A 12,912-nucleotide genomic window follows, 5' to 3' on the forward strand; every position below is an offset into this window, starting at 1 on the left:
ACAATATATTGAACTGGACAAAGTTCAATAGAAAATTACAGAACCTAATTCATAGTAAATATTTAAGAATTTAAAACTTTTTTTTTTCCCATTGAAAAGTTTAATGACCATAGAACTCCAAATCAATTGAATGTCAATGTAACATCTCACCATGGTAAAGTTTAATTCATTGAATGACAAATATATTTGTAACCTCATTCAACTCTCATAAAACTCACTATTGTAGATGATTTAAGGAGAGATAAGATAACTATTTCAATACTATCGTAGCGACAATGATTGAGCGTTGATATATGTGGCCTAATATTTTAGTATAACCACTTCTTATAACTTCAATGCATGTTGAAGTAGTAACTGATTTTTAAAGTATACGCATGAACTTAGTTTTTACCAAATTTTCTACTATTTTGCCTAACTTAGTTCCCCGCCTCTTTTGTCTTTAAGTAAGAGGAAGATAGCACAAAAAATTAATTATGGTAATCCCTCTCCTTTTATGCTAACAAAAATGGCTCACGAGTCGAGCTTTTTACTCATAGTCCACGTCTTTATATTATTATGGCACTTTGGGACATACAAAGTTTCCGGTGAACCAAAAGTGCCATGTTACTTCATCTTTGGAGACTCATTAGTCGATAATGGCAACAACAATGAACTTTACTCAAAATGGAAAGCCAATTACCGTCCTTATGGGGTTGATTTTCCAAAAGGTGATACTGGCAGGTTCTGCAACGGTCGGACAACCGCAAATATTATCGGTATCTCTCTTTATTTTTTTCTCTCTCTCATTTTGTTTGACAATTTGCATCTTCAGCCAACCAATAAAAAATAAACATTCTACATTTAGAAAACTAATCAAGATAAGTACTTATTTTGCCTGTTACTATTGTTATACAAAGATGAAATAATTTCTTAAAAATTAAGAGTAAATTACACGAATGGTCCCTCTGGTTTGGGGTAATTTGCATGTTTGGTCTCTAACTTGTTTTTTTAACTCGGAAGGTCCCTATAGTTTGTTTTTTTTTTTTGCGCGCTTGGTCTCTGTCTTACCTAAAAATACTATTTTGCCTTTGATTTTTTAATTTATTTAAATAAGATGAGGTAGGTAAAATAAGGTAATGTGAGGTGTAAGTGGGGTTGTGGTGTTTTATTTAAATGAATTAAAAAATCAATGGCAAAATAGTTTTTTTATGTAAGACGGGGACCAAGCGCGCAACAAAAACAAACAGTAGGGATCTTCCGAGTTAAAAAAATAAGTTAGGGACTAAACATGCAAATTACCGCAAACCATAAGGACCATTCGTGTAATTTACTCAAAAATTAAAAATCGGTGAACTTGATAACCACTTCATATTGAAGCCTTAAGTTTAGATTAAATAAGAGAAGGGATCAAATAGGCAGTGCTTTTATAACCATGTATCTAGAGTTGGATAATCTTCAACATTATTTTATAACAAAAATATTAATGTTGGTGTTGTTTTTGTTCCTAAATATTTTATATTCTTTTCATTGACCAAGGATAATCTTGTCAATTCATCAAAAGTCGGTTTTCTTATGTTATATACTTATTCATTTTCTATACGTGAAAAATATGGACAGTAACAATCAACATATCCTTTGGATGATGAATTTCAGGTCAATTTCTTGGCTTCGATGACTTTATTCCACCTTATGCTACTGCAACCGACGAAGAGATCAGCACTGGTGTAAATTATGCTAGCGCTGGTTGTGGCATTAGAGAGGAAACCGGAAGTCATAATGTAATCACCATTTGTGAATGAACTGGTACCAATTGTTTATTTTTAAGTCGTCTAAGAAAGGTAGAAAGCTACCATATGTTATGGAATATTTAGCAAATTATATTATTTAGTCAAAAACTAAACAAGATATAAGTATAAAATTTAATAAAGTAGGATATAATGACGATTTATAATAGAAGAGAATTATGTGTTATACCATAATTAAACATGAGTAAGTCCTTGGTGAATATTATGTACTTAAGGTGTAATGCCCGTAAAATTAGAATATAAGATACACAAAAAAGAATTCATGTTCTAAAACATTTTTACAATACACTTGTACTATGAACAAGCAAAGTATACAAGTTCACATAAAATCTTAGTTACAAAAAATGTTAACCCAAATGTGTGTTACATGACAAACTACCCAAAAGATGGAAAAGAACCATCTTCCAGATATTTTTTAAGCTTCATATACTATGCCAACTGTTGTTCATTTGCGGAAGCAATAAATGAATAATTAGGAAGAAACTTAGAAGAAATCAACAAAGAAGTAGCCAAAGATGGATTTTCTATTGATCTTGACGTGCTTATGTATGCGATACAGAAATAAGAAGTTAAAAGAAATAATGAAAACTGTACATTTCTTTCTAAAAGCCATTTCCCTATTTACATTAATAATAGAGCACCCAAAAATTGACCAACCCACCGACCTAATCGACCAACCCACCGACCTAATCGAACCCAACTCAAAATTAACAGGTTGGGTTGGGATTTTCAATCCATTTAGGATAAATGAATTAACCCGCCTAACACATATAATTAAATAGGTTAGATTGGGTAAATGTTGTCAACCCGTTTTCAACCCACCAACCCATTTAACTTTAATATATATATTTAATATAATAATTATTTAAATATTACCATGTATTAATCTAAGTATTAATTTATAAATTACAAAGTTGTATTATTATTTATGTTTTAAAAAATGCAATTCTAATTCCTATTTTTTTCTTTGCACTGACAACACTAATCACTTTTCAAAATCATTTCGAAATTACATATTTTTAATTTTATTTGAAAATTTTCTTTGTATTTTTGAATTATGATTATACATTTATTATACTTTGAAAGTTTACTTAAGTTATGAAATAATTTATGTGGTTTAATCTTTAGTTAATTTATTTTACTTTTCTATTTTAAATGGGTTAACCCAAATTTAACTCATATATTTAATAGGTTAGGTTAGGAATTATATAAACGGGTGAACCTAGTGACAACCCATTTATTTGAAAGGTTAGGTTGGGTTGGAAATATCTAGTCATTTAAATAAAAAGGTGGGGTTGGGTTGAAATCTTCAACCCAATTAATAAATGTGTTGAACCCGAACCAAACCTAGGTCGACCCATTACCAGCTTTAATTAATAATGGCCCCCATAGTGAAGTCTTAATTATTTACGAACCATAGACTTAAGTTTTAAGCCACCTTTTATGTACAATGTTCACCTTAGCTTACAAACTAAATCCTATCATTCAATATTGAAAGTCAAATTTTATTCGAAACTTGAAACAACTTTGGATAGTCGACCGTATCCAATCAAAACATTCGAGTCACCAAAACAAACACCTTGGAGTTGTCCCAACTTCACTTTCGATCTCTACCTAACTTCTCGCCACCAAAGCATGCCTATCAAACCCGTATAACCCTATATACACGGACCCGCAAATACGTACGATGTGATCCACCATCAGATAAACTGAAAAACCAACCTGGTTGGGCCCTTTGAGTTTCCTTCAATGAGAGCACAATAAAAAAATCACATGTCGCACTACGGGTGAAAATTTTTGCTTCGTAGTTGACCCGTCTACCTTTCGAAACATCGCCTTAACCCACAGCTCACCCCTATCGAGCTAAACATCGCCTCCCACCAAGTAGCACCAACCACATCATCCATGTAGGCTCCCAGGTCCTCGAACCCATATCTAACTTGTCCTTTGCACCAAACTCGAGCAATCGAAGAACAAGCCACTTCGACTCCACCTTAAGGAACATTCTTATACAAGTCCGCCATTAAAGACCCAAGGCTATGTTGAAAAAACTCACGTCCAACTCCTTTGTATCAATTTGAGTAGCATACTTTTCGACATTCGATACCACCACAAAGTCGTTATCTTCTACCCGTTAGGAAATCCCCTCCACCTTCTCCACCATACACGAAGAACCATATCGGTAGACCATCAACTTCTTATTGAACGTAGTACCCCGACTCAACACAGTACACCTCTTGGACGACACAAAACCGGTATCCCATGACACCACTACCAAATTCATTTCTTTACCTTCTTCTTTCCATATACATTATCTCACACTCACTTGCAAGCCTCTTTCTTACAAGTGAAAACCATATTCTTTGTTTCTTTAGCAACACTCGCGCCTTGAACTAAAACTCCACCCACCATAGACCATTCTTCCTTAGAAACATACCCTCTATGTTGTAAAATATGTCAACTACTTCCTTTGATCGAAAAACCCCATGAAAATCAAATGGATTGCCACCTGATTGAAACCCTTACACCCCTTATTCGATCCCTTTGAAATGATAGTCAAACCCCTATTTTTGAACCCGAAGAACACTACTTGACCTCTTTGAGAACTTTTATCGAACATTTGGCATGCAATCTTTCAAACTCTACTTCAGACACAATCTTTGTAGAGGGACCCCAAGAAACAAATCACAAACTCAAAACAAAGGCAGTTTAATGAACGAAACCTAAACGAACTTGCCTATTAACCCAATTAAAACTCCGAATTTTTTCACAAGAAAAAAATACATCCACTATAGTGAAATTTCGAATTTGTGCTTTTATTTTCTTTTCATTAATCTTGATCGAATATTACATGTGAATACTAAATTGGAACGTCATCTAAATACCCTTTTCACCTTCAATGAAGCACCAGAAAAAGAACGCACCAAGAATCACCTTCATATCACCAATTGGTCAAAAAAAACTTCTCCTCTAATTGTGATACCACTTGTTTTGCAATTGTGGAAACATTTAATGAATAATTATGAAGAAACTTAGAATGAATCAACAAAGAATCAGCCATAGATGAATTTTCTATTGATCTTGACCTACTTATGCAATATAGAAATAAGAGAGCAAAAAGAATGAAATCTCCAGAAAAGTCCTAATATTTTACCCTAATTTACGAAAAAGTCTCAAACTAAAATTTGTTTACAGAAAAACATGAATTAACGTAACAAATGACGATTTGAACTTTTTTTGCTCTTTACTGGTTTCATTGTTGGCTTGGTTTAATTAAAGTATCATTACTTTACCCTAATTTATGTTATTTTACCTTAATTTACGAATAAGTCTCAAACTAAAATTAAGTGATGTTTTTTCTAACTTCTCCATGTAACATACATTTTACAAGTTTCATTGTTGACCTAAATGTCTAGTCATAAATGAGCTGATAAGATGCATACGATGTGTTATATAATGCTACGTTTACCGTAAAACTTGATATCTATCTAATCGACTCATTTATGATTATGTATCTACGAAAACAATGAAATAGGTAAATTATATGTTTTTGAGAAAAAAGTGTGGAAAATGAGTTGATGAGATAGATATATTAGGTTATATAAGATTAGACAGAAAGTTTGAAAGTTCCTATAAACTTAAAAATGATGAAGTTGTTGCTAGCTTATATAATTATTGCAGTCTTCTTTCGATGCATATGATATTGCAACAAATATATAATACATCAGGATATCAAATTTTATGGTAAACATAGCATTATATAACCAATCATATCCATCTCGCCAACTCATCTAATGACTAAACATTCAGGTCAACAATGAAATCGGTAAAATGTATTTTACAGGGAGAAAATTGACAAATCATCACTTAATTTTTAGTTGATACTTATTCGTAAATTATGGTAATATAATGGGATGTTAATGAAATCAAGTCAGTAATGAAACCGTTAAATCGGGAAAAATAGGTCAAATCGTCATTTTTACCGGTAATTCATGTTTTTTCGTAAAAAAAATTTAGTTAAAGACTTTTTCGTAAATTAAGGCACGTAAAATATTAGGATTTTTTCTTGAGATTTCTCTAAAATGAAAGAATGAAAACTATGATTTCTTTCTAAAAGCCATTTCCCTATTTACACTAATTCCCCTACGAATTAGACCTAGACTTAAGTTTTAATCCCCATTTATCTTCATAAACTACTTACCTTTAGTATTTGCAAACCACGAAGATAACCACAACATAAGCTCCTTATCTTTACCACTAGCACATGTATATATAGAAGATAACCACAATATAAGCTATAAAGCTTATGAGTAACTAACATGATTTCTTATAATATATGAATAATGACTTTTACTTCAACATATTCATAATACTTCAACAATATAATCTTTAACCATGGAAAAACATGTTATCTATTGATATAAACCACCAAATGAAGCCTCATGTGATTCATTAACAAGCATCCCAAATGGAATGAACAATGTAATTAACCTAAGAAGGAAGAATAATTCAACCATCCTAGGGAAGAATAATTCAACCATCCATTCAAGATTATAATTTATTTTTAATATACTTTCTACTTCTTTTGCTCCCAGAGGTGCTGGTTCGAATCCAGTTCGTGACAACCACAAAGCCTTTGATCATAGAATATCTCCGGACCCCCGTATTGCAACAATAATAATAGTTACAATTGGATTAAATAATGCTTTCAAGAGACTATTAAATGTAGTTACTAACTTTTATAAATTTAGAGTGTGTCTACTCGAAACATTGATGTTTGTTTTCCACCTTGAGCCTTTAGATTAGTGGGTGTGGGCAATATGTTACGGCGTGTTACCACACCCAAAAATTGTCACCTCACATGCCATGACATTCATGGTGTTATAATACCAAGTGAGGAAATAGGCAACATGTTATAACACCCATTAACTTCAATGTCATAATTTCTTTTTAATTTTTTTGATTTAATTTTTAAAATTTCTAATAACAAATTAAAATTAATTTAATAAAACATGTTATTTAAATAAAATATAACTTTTTAATTAAAATAACATCTAAAGTTCTAAAAAATATATAACAAAACAAATAACATTTAAAAGCAAAAAAAAAAATACATTTTTTTTCTAAAGTATTCATCTTGGGTACCATCGTACATATAATCTGTCAAGTCTTCTCAAAGTTGTTTGTGTTTTCCTGCGACTTGAATATCAACGGCCCTATATAAATATTCCATTGTCCCTGGTTGAAAGTGTACGTGCATGGGTTTCGTAGTCAAATACACTGCAATATTGTGTCCTTTATCTTTAACCACCATGTTATGCATTATGATACATGCATACATAATATCTCGTAGAACGCCTAACTGATATGGTCGTGCGGCATGTTCAACTATGTGTCATTTCGACTTCAGAACTGCAAAAGCACGTTCCACATCCTTATGTGCTCTTTCTTGTCTTCTCTTGAAAAAATTGTCTCTTGGTGTTACCGGATGTCGAAACACCTTCACAGATGTGGAATATGCTGGATATATTCCATCCGTAAGGTAATACCCAAACATATATCCATTTCCATTCATTGTGAAACGAGCATCTGATGCCTTTCCCGAAAAAATATCGTCGAATATTGGTGACTGATCAAGAGTGTTGACCTCGTTGTTGGAACCCGCAACCCCGAAAAAAGCATGTCAAGTCCATAAATCTTGGTGTTAATGGATGTCGAAACGCCTTCCCGGATGTTTAATATGCTAAATATATTCTATTTGTAAGGTAATACCCATACTTATATCGATTTCCATTCACTGTGAAAGGAGCATCGGTGCGTTTCCTAACAAAAGATCATCAAATATTGGTGACTGATCAAGAGCGTTGACATCGTTGTTGGAACCTGCAACCCTGAAAAAAGAATGTCAAATCCATAAATCTTAGGAAGCAACAACTTGTAATACCAACGAAGACGCTTCATGATGACCACTTGCATATTGGCCTTTCCACGCCGCGGGACAGTTTCTCCGTTTCTAGTGTGTGCAGTCAATGCTTCCAAGCATACCCGAAAAACAATGTCTTTCTTCATGAGTTTTATATAGTTGTTGCATATCATTCAACGAAGGTTTGCACAAATATTTGTCAGCGAAGGTTTCAACAACAACTCTCACCAATCTATACAAACTTTCTCGTGCAGTTTTCTCAGACATTCTCATATAATCATCAATAGAATCAGGCGACTCACCCATAGCCATAAGCTTTATTGCCGCAACACATTTTTGCAACCCTGTGAATTCTCGTTTACCTATAGCATCGTATCTCATTTGGAAAAATTCATACCTAAACATATATTTAATAGGTAAAAAATTGTAGTTATTTTATCTAAAAACTACATTTATAATTTATTGCAAAACTTGAAAGAAATGATACCTGCTTTCAAATTCATTGACTATCTGTTCAAACACACTTGTTCGCAAATGAAACCTTCTTTTGAAATCTTATGGTTGGTGGACACAATAATCCGCAAAATAATCGTGAACTAGACGCATGTGCCCTTCTTCGCGATCTCCGTTTAACGCCGCACTTTGTGTTAGTAGTGGAGCTGGAGCAAGTTGTAGTAATACGTTTGTACAATACTGGTACATCATACTCGCAAAGATATTGTCATCATCATCATCATTAGACAGGTCGAAATGATCCATCTTTTAAAAATGGGAAGTAATGAAATTTTATAAAATGCTGGGAAAGAAAGAATGAGGTGAATGAAGGGGAAATAGATTGTATGTATATATAGGTAATAAAAATTCATTTTTTTTATGAAAACTGGCCGTTCAACGGTCACATTCGTTCAAAATTTAAAATAAATAAACAAAAAAAAAAAGATAATTAATAGGGTAATCACATCATATAAAATACATTAAATCTATTAATTTACAGAATTGGGTCTATAGTGAAATCTTTCGCAACGTTAACACACCCCAACCCCACCTTATTTGAAGGAGAAGATGTGAATCAAGATACATATCTTCCAAGCTTGATAATATAGGATTAGAAATTGTCAATTAATGATTTATCACACTCCAAATCAACTTAGATTGGCCCAAAATCTCCTTAAGGTATTCTTTTTATCCTTTAGTATTTAAGAACTTTAATTCGACGCAACAGATGTCAGATCGTGCTGAATTTCTCCAACACCTAACTCCCACTACACTCATAATCAAAACTATAAATCTACCTTTTTAAGTGCCCATGCGAAACACAAAGTGTGGTTTCATCATGTAAAGAATAACTTCTTGAATCTATATAATAGTGTCCAAAAGACTTGATCTTTTTTTTTTTGGTGGGAGGCGTACATGATAAGATATGGAGCATAAACTTACACCAAACAATAGTACGCTAGTAGTATATTGTCTCGTCCTAAAATAGCATCATGCCTTTGAGAACTTTGTTATTTGACTTTTATTTATATATATATATATATATATATATATATATATATATATATATATATAAAAGTCAAATAACAAAGTTCTCAAAGGCATGATGCTATTTTAGGACGAGACAATATACTACTAGCGTATAGTAGGTTATAACCCGTGTACCACACGGTACTGCAAAATAAAACAACTTTAAAATTTAATTGGCATAATAATAATTAGTAGCAGATTTGCAAACAATTTTTTTTTATAAACTTAGATATTTTATCTTGTAACTGTTTAATTTTTAATTTAAATCAATTTGGGGTGAACCATTTTCACCGCAAGAATAAAGTTACAATCCATTTTGACCATTTCCATCGCAATGCATGTTAAAACAATCAAAATCAATATTTTTATGCTTACATAGTCACAGTTTCGTTTAATAACAACACTAAGGGGTATAAGACATTTTTATATATGAAGAATGAGAAAAGCACAAAATAAAATACAAACACAATTTACATTACTCCACTAATGCTTATCATAAATTAGTCCACCTTTTTGGATCTTTTATATTTATGCCAAATCTCATGTAGCATCCTGCATACATTGACACAGATTACAAATACATATGTCTTAAAAATAAAAAATAATGATTCTTTGCGACACACCAAGTATTCTACAAAAAAACCAAAGTAAAATGCTTTAAAAACAAATTTAGAAAAGTAATTAAGATGCCATACAAACAAATCAAGTAAGATGCTATAAAAAACAAATAAACAATTTTTAATCAGACATTTTTTGACAACCACTAAAAGAGAGATCAACTTTTTAGCATTTATCACTTGAAAGTAGGATGCTATAAAAAACAAAACAATAATATTAAATGTGTTGCTATTTTTGAACTGTTTTCTTTAAATGAGAGTGGTTTTTTAGACGTTATCACTCTTAGTTTTTCCTTGAACTCAGCCTCCATAAAGAGCAACATTAAACCCTATCCCAACTTCAATAACTTCACGAGACCTTTCTACATGCACAATAAAAATTAATGGTGATGCCACCAATATTGAGATGATGTTTCTTTTTTTCACACAAAAATCCTCTCTTTCAACCTATTGTATGTGATAGTAATTTTGATGAAATAAATCATATTTTAACTCTAACCAACTCAAAGTTACCTCAAAACATTATGTAACTGACTTATAATCCTTCATAATCAATTGAAATGCTTGCATACCCCCATTATTAGTATGTTGATACGAGCAACTCAGGTTTTCACCTGATAACAACAATTTAAAAGTTCATTTTCATCCCATTTTGGTAAATTTTTTTCAAAACAATAAAGAAAAAATCATAGATATACGACTCAATGATATTAGTTAAAAACAATTAATTAATAATATAGCTTTAAAAGAACATATATGTACCTTATAAGGATCACGTCTTAAGAAATCAGTTAGGGTAGCTGGCTTCTACACTCAATTGATACACATAGACGCCACACAATGGAAGAATCTAAATGGATCAAAAAAAGATTTTAGAAAGGTAATAAAATAATAAAAATAATAAAAAACTACAAAGTAATAAAATTGTATCATTTGTGCGAGGTAATGGTGGATGTATCATCAAGTTCTTATTATCCTTTGTTAGTGACACAACCACAAATGTTAATCAGGTAATGATCAACATAGAAAGTTAAAATAGATTATATAGGTGTTCACGATTCCAATTTTTCTGAAAGAAAATTAGTTTTTATAAATGAGTTATTTTTTGTTGCAAGAAAAATACATGCTCTTTTTTAACCATATGATGGTTTGCATAAAAGCAAAAACATTTAAATATCAAACAAAAGTTTTGCAGGTCTCAACCTTCACAACAGATTTCAAATTTATGGAGTAAAGAAGTAACACACATACATACACACACAAACATACATTGAAGTGTGTAACAATCTTTCATATGAAAAAGAACTTCTCATGGGCATTTTATCAAACACATAGAATGCAACATCAAAATCAAGTTTTCCATCACCAAATCATGTACAAGAGGATTTTGAATATCATTAGATTATCACAATCAAATACCACACACACACACACACATACAGTAATAAACAACAAACTGAAGAAAAAGAGAAATGGTAACAGATAAAAACACCGAAATCGTGAAAATTGGAGGCATAATAATAATTGTATTTCATATGTAAATTTAAATGTGGAATCAAACTTCTTCCATTCGGTTTCCTACCAATAACTTGTGAAGATCTTTTCTTATTTATATGAAAATTAGACACAAATCATCGAATATTGTCATTACCGAAAATAGTCTCCAAAATGAAAACCCAAAGTATTGGCTCTGGCTCCACAAAATCGCAAAATTCGAACTACATACAAAAAAAGGAATCAAAACCAAAAAATCATGAAATACCTTGCATCAGGAACCTTTATCGGGAGCCCAATGTGAATCAAAGTCTTCATATCAATTTTACCTTCAAAAGCCTTTAAAGAGAATCCATAACCCGGTGGAAGAAGATGAAATAACTCAATTTTGCATATCAAGAATGACGACTTCCTGTCAAATTGAAAAAGAAAACATTAACTAATTAATCAATGACAGATGAAGAATTACAGGTGATTTGGTTTTCAAAAGAGATTGAGCGAAGGGATAACCGATGGAGTCAACAAATAATGCCTGATTAAAAGGATAATTAAGGAAACTTTTTAAATGCAACCAAATTTTCCGAAAATTTTGAATTTCAATCAATAATAGGTTATCAATATCAAGAATTAGTTGCCAAATATATCCTGTAAAGTTTCTTGGGCGGGAAATTGAAGAGAAATAGTCTAAGAAGGTGCCACGTGGAATGAAATAGGTCTATAAAGGGGACACATGGCGTCTAAAGTACTCTTTTATTAAGAATAGATATATATATATATATATATATATATATATATATATATATACACACACACACACACAGAGGTAAGTTCCGTTGAGATAAAAAAAATAAAGATCTTGAAATTCAACATCAGTCACATAACCACTCTAACACTCCGACGCGACACCTGTTATAAATCATAAATGATTATATAGCGTCGCACGTTCCCTTTTACTCCGCCACCATCCCCACCACCACAACTGCCACCGCCACCGCCACTACAACCACCTCTGATATCAGCCGATCCCACCACTGCCACCTTCGTCACTTATACCACCACCACTTCTTCTGCTACCAACTGTCATAATCATATATGATTACTTAATCTGTGAACATACATCTATGTATAATCACTAATGATTAGGCATTTACGTATAAACAGGTATAATCATATACAATGTTCTAGAAGGCGCGCCATGGCGTGAGGCTTGGCTTCGACGTTACGAAAAACTTCATAATGTTGCTGTTAAGCGTGACGCATGGCAAGATGTGATATGACATGCCATGGCACGTTATGCCACATGTTTTTCGTTTCAGACACGTTTTTTTGCTCTTTGTTATATCTTTTCCAATCGAGGATATTTTGTTATTAGTATTTGATATAACACTTCTAAAAATTAGTTATATTTGTTATATATATATATATATATATATATATATATATATATATATATATATATATATATATATATATATATATATATATATATATATATATGGTAATATAATAATAAATTAATATAAAATTGTTGCCTTACATCACGCCTTGAAAAATGTTATGGCTCGATATG

At 31.8% G+C, this 12,912-nt stretch overlaps 1 protein-coding gene and 1 long non-coding RNA gene across 2 annotated transcripts in view; one reads left to right on the top strand and one right to left on the bottom strand.

Moving 5' to 3' along the window:
- Positions 1-486: 486 nt before the first annotated feature.
- Positions 487-12,912, top strand: part of LOC145106347 (GDSL esterase/lipase At1g29660-like) — a 36,416-nt gene continuing 23,990 nt past the window's right edge. The window contains exons 1-2 of the mRNA XM_079043348.1: positions 487-755; positions 1,633-1,757. Coding sequence (XP_078899474.1) covers positions 494-755; positions 1,633-1,757 — 387 coding nt within the window. The 5' untranslated portion in view covers positions 487-493. The remainder of the gene's footprint in view (positions 756-1,632; positions 1,758-12,912) is intronic.
- LOC145106349 (uncharacterized) lies at positions 9,709-11,834 on the bottom strand. The gene is made up of 4 exons (XR_013707546.1): positions 11,611-11,834; positions 10,611-10,698; positions 10,362-10,462; positions 9,709-9,783 (listed from the first exon to the last, which is right to left on the bottom strand). It is a non-coding gene; the product is annotated as an uncharacterized LOC145106349 (long non-coding RNA).

This window comes from Lactuca virosa, chromosome 4 (assembly GCF_052849685.1).
Source record: "Lactuca virosa cultivar CGN04683 chromosome 4, Lactuca_virosa_CGN04683_v6, whole genome shotgun sequence".
Taxonomy (NCBI): domain Eukaryota; kingdom Viridiplantae; phylum Streptophyta; class Magnoliopsida; order Asterales; family Asteraceae; genus Lactuca; species Lactuca virosa.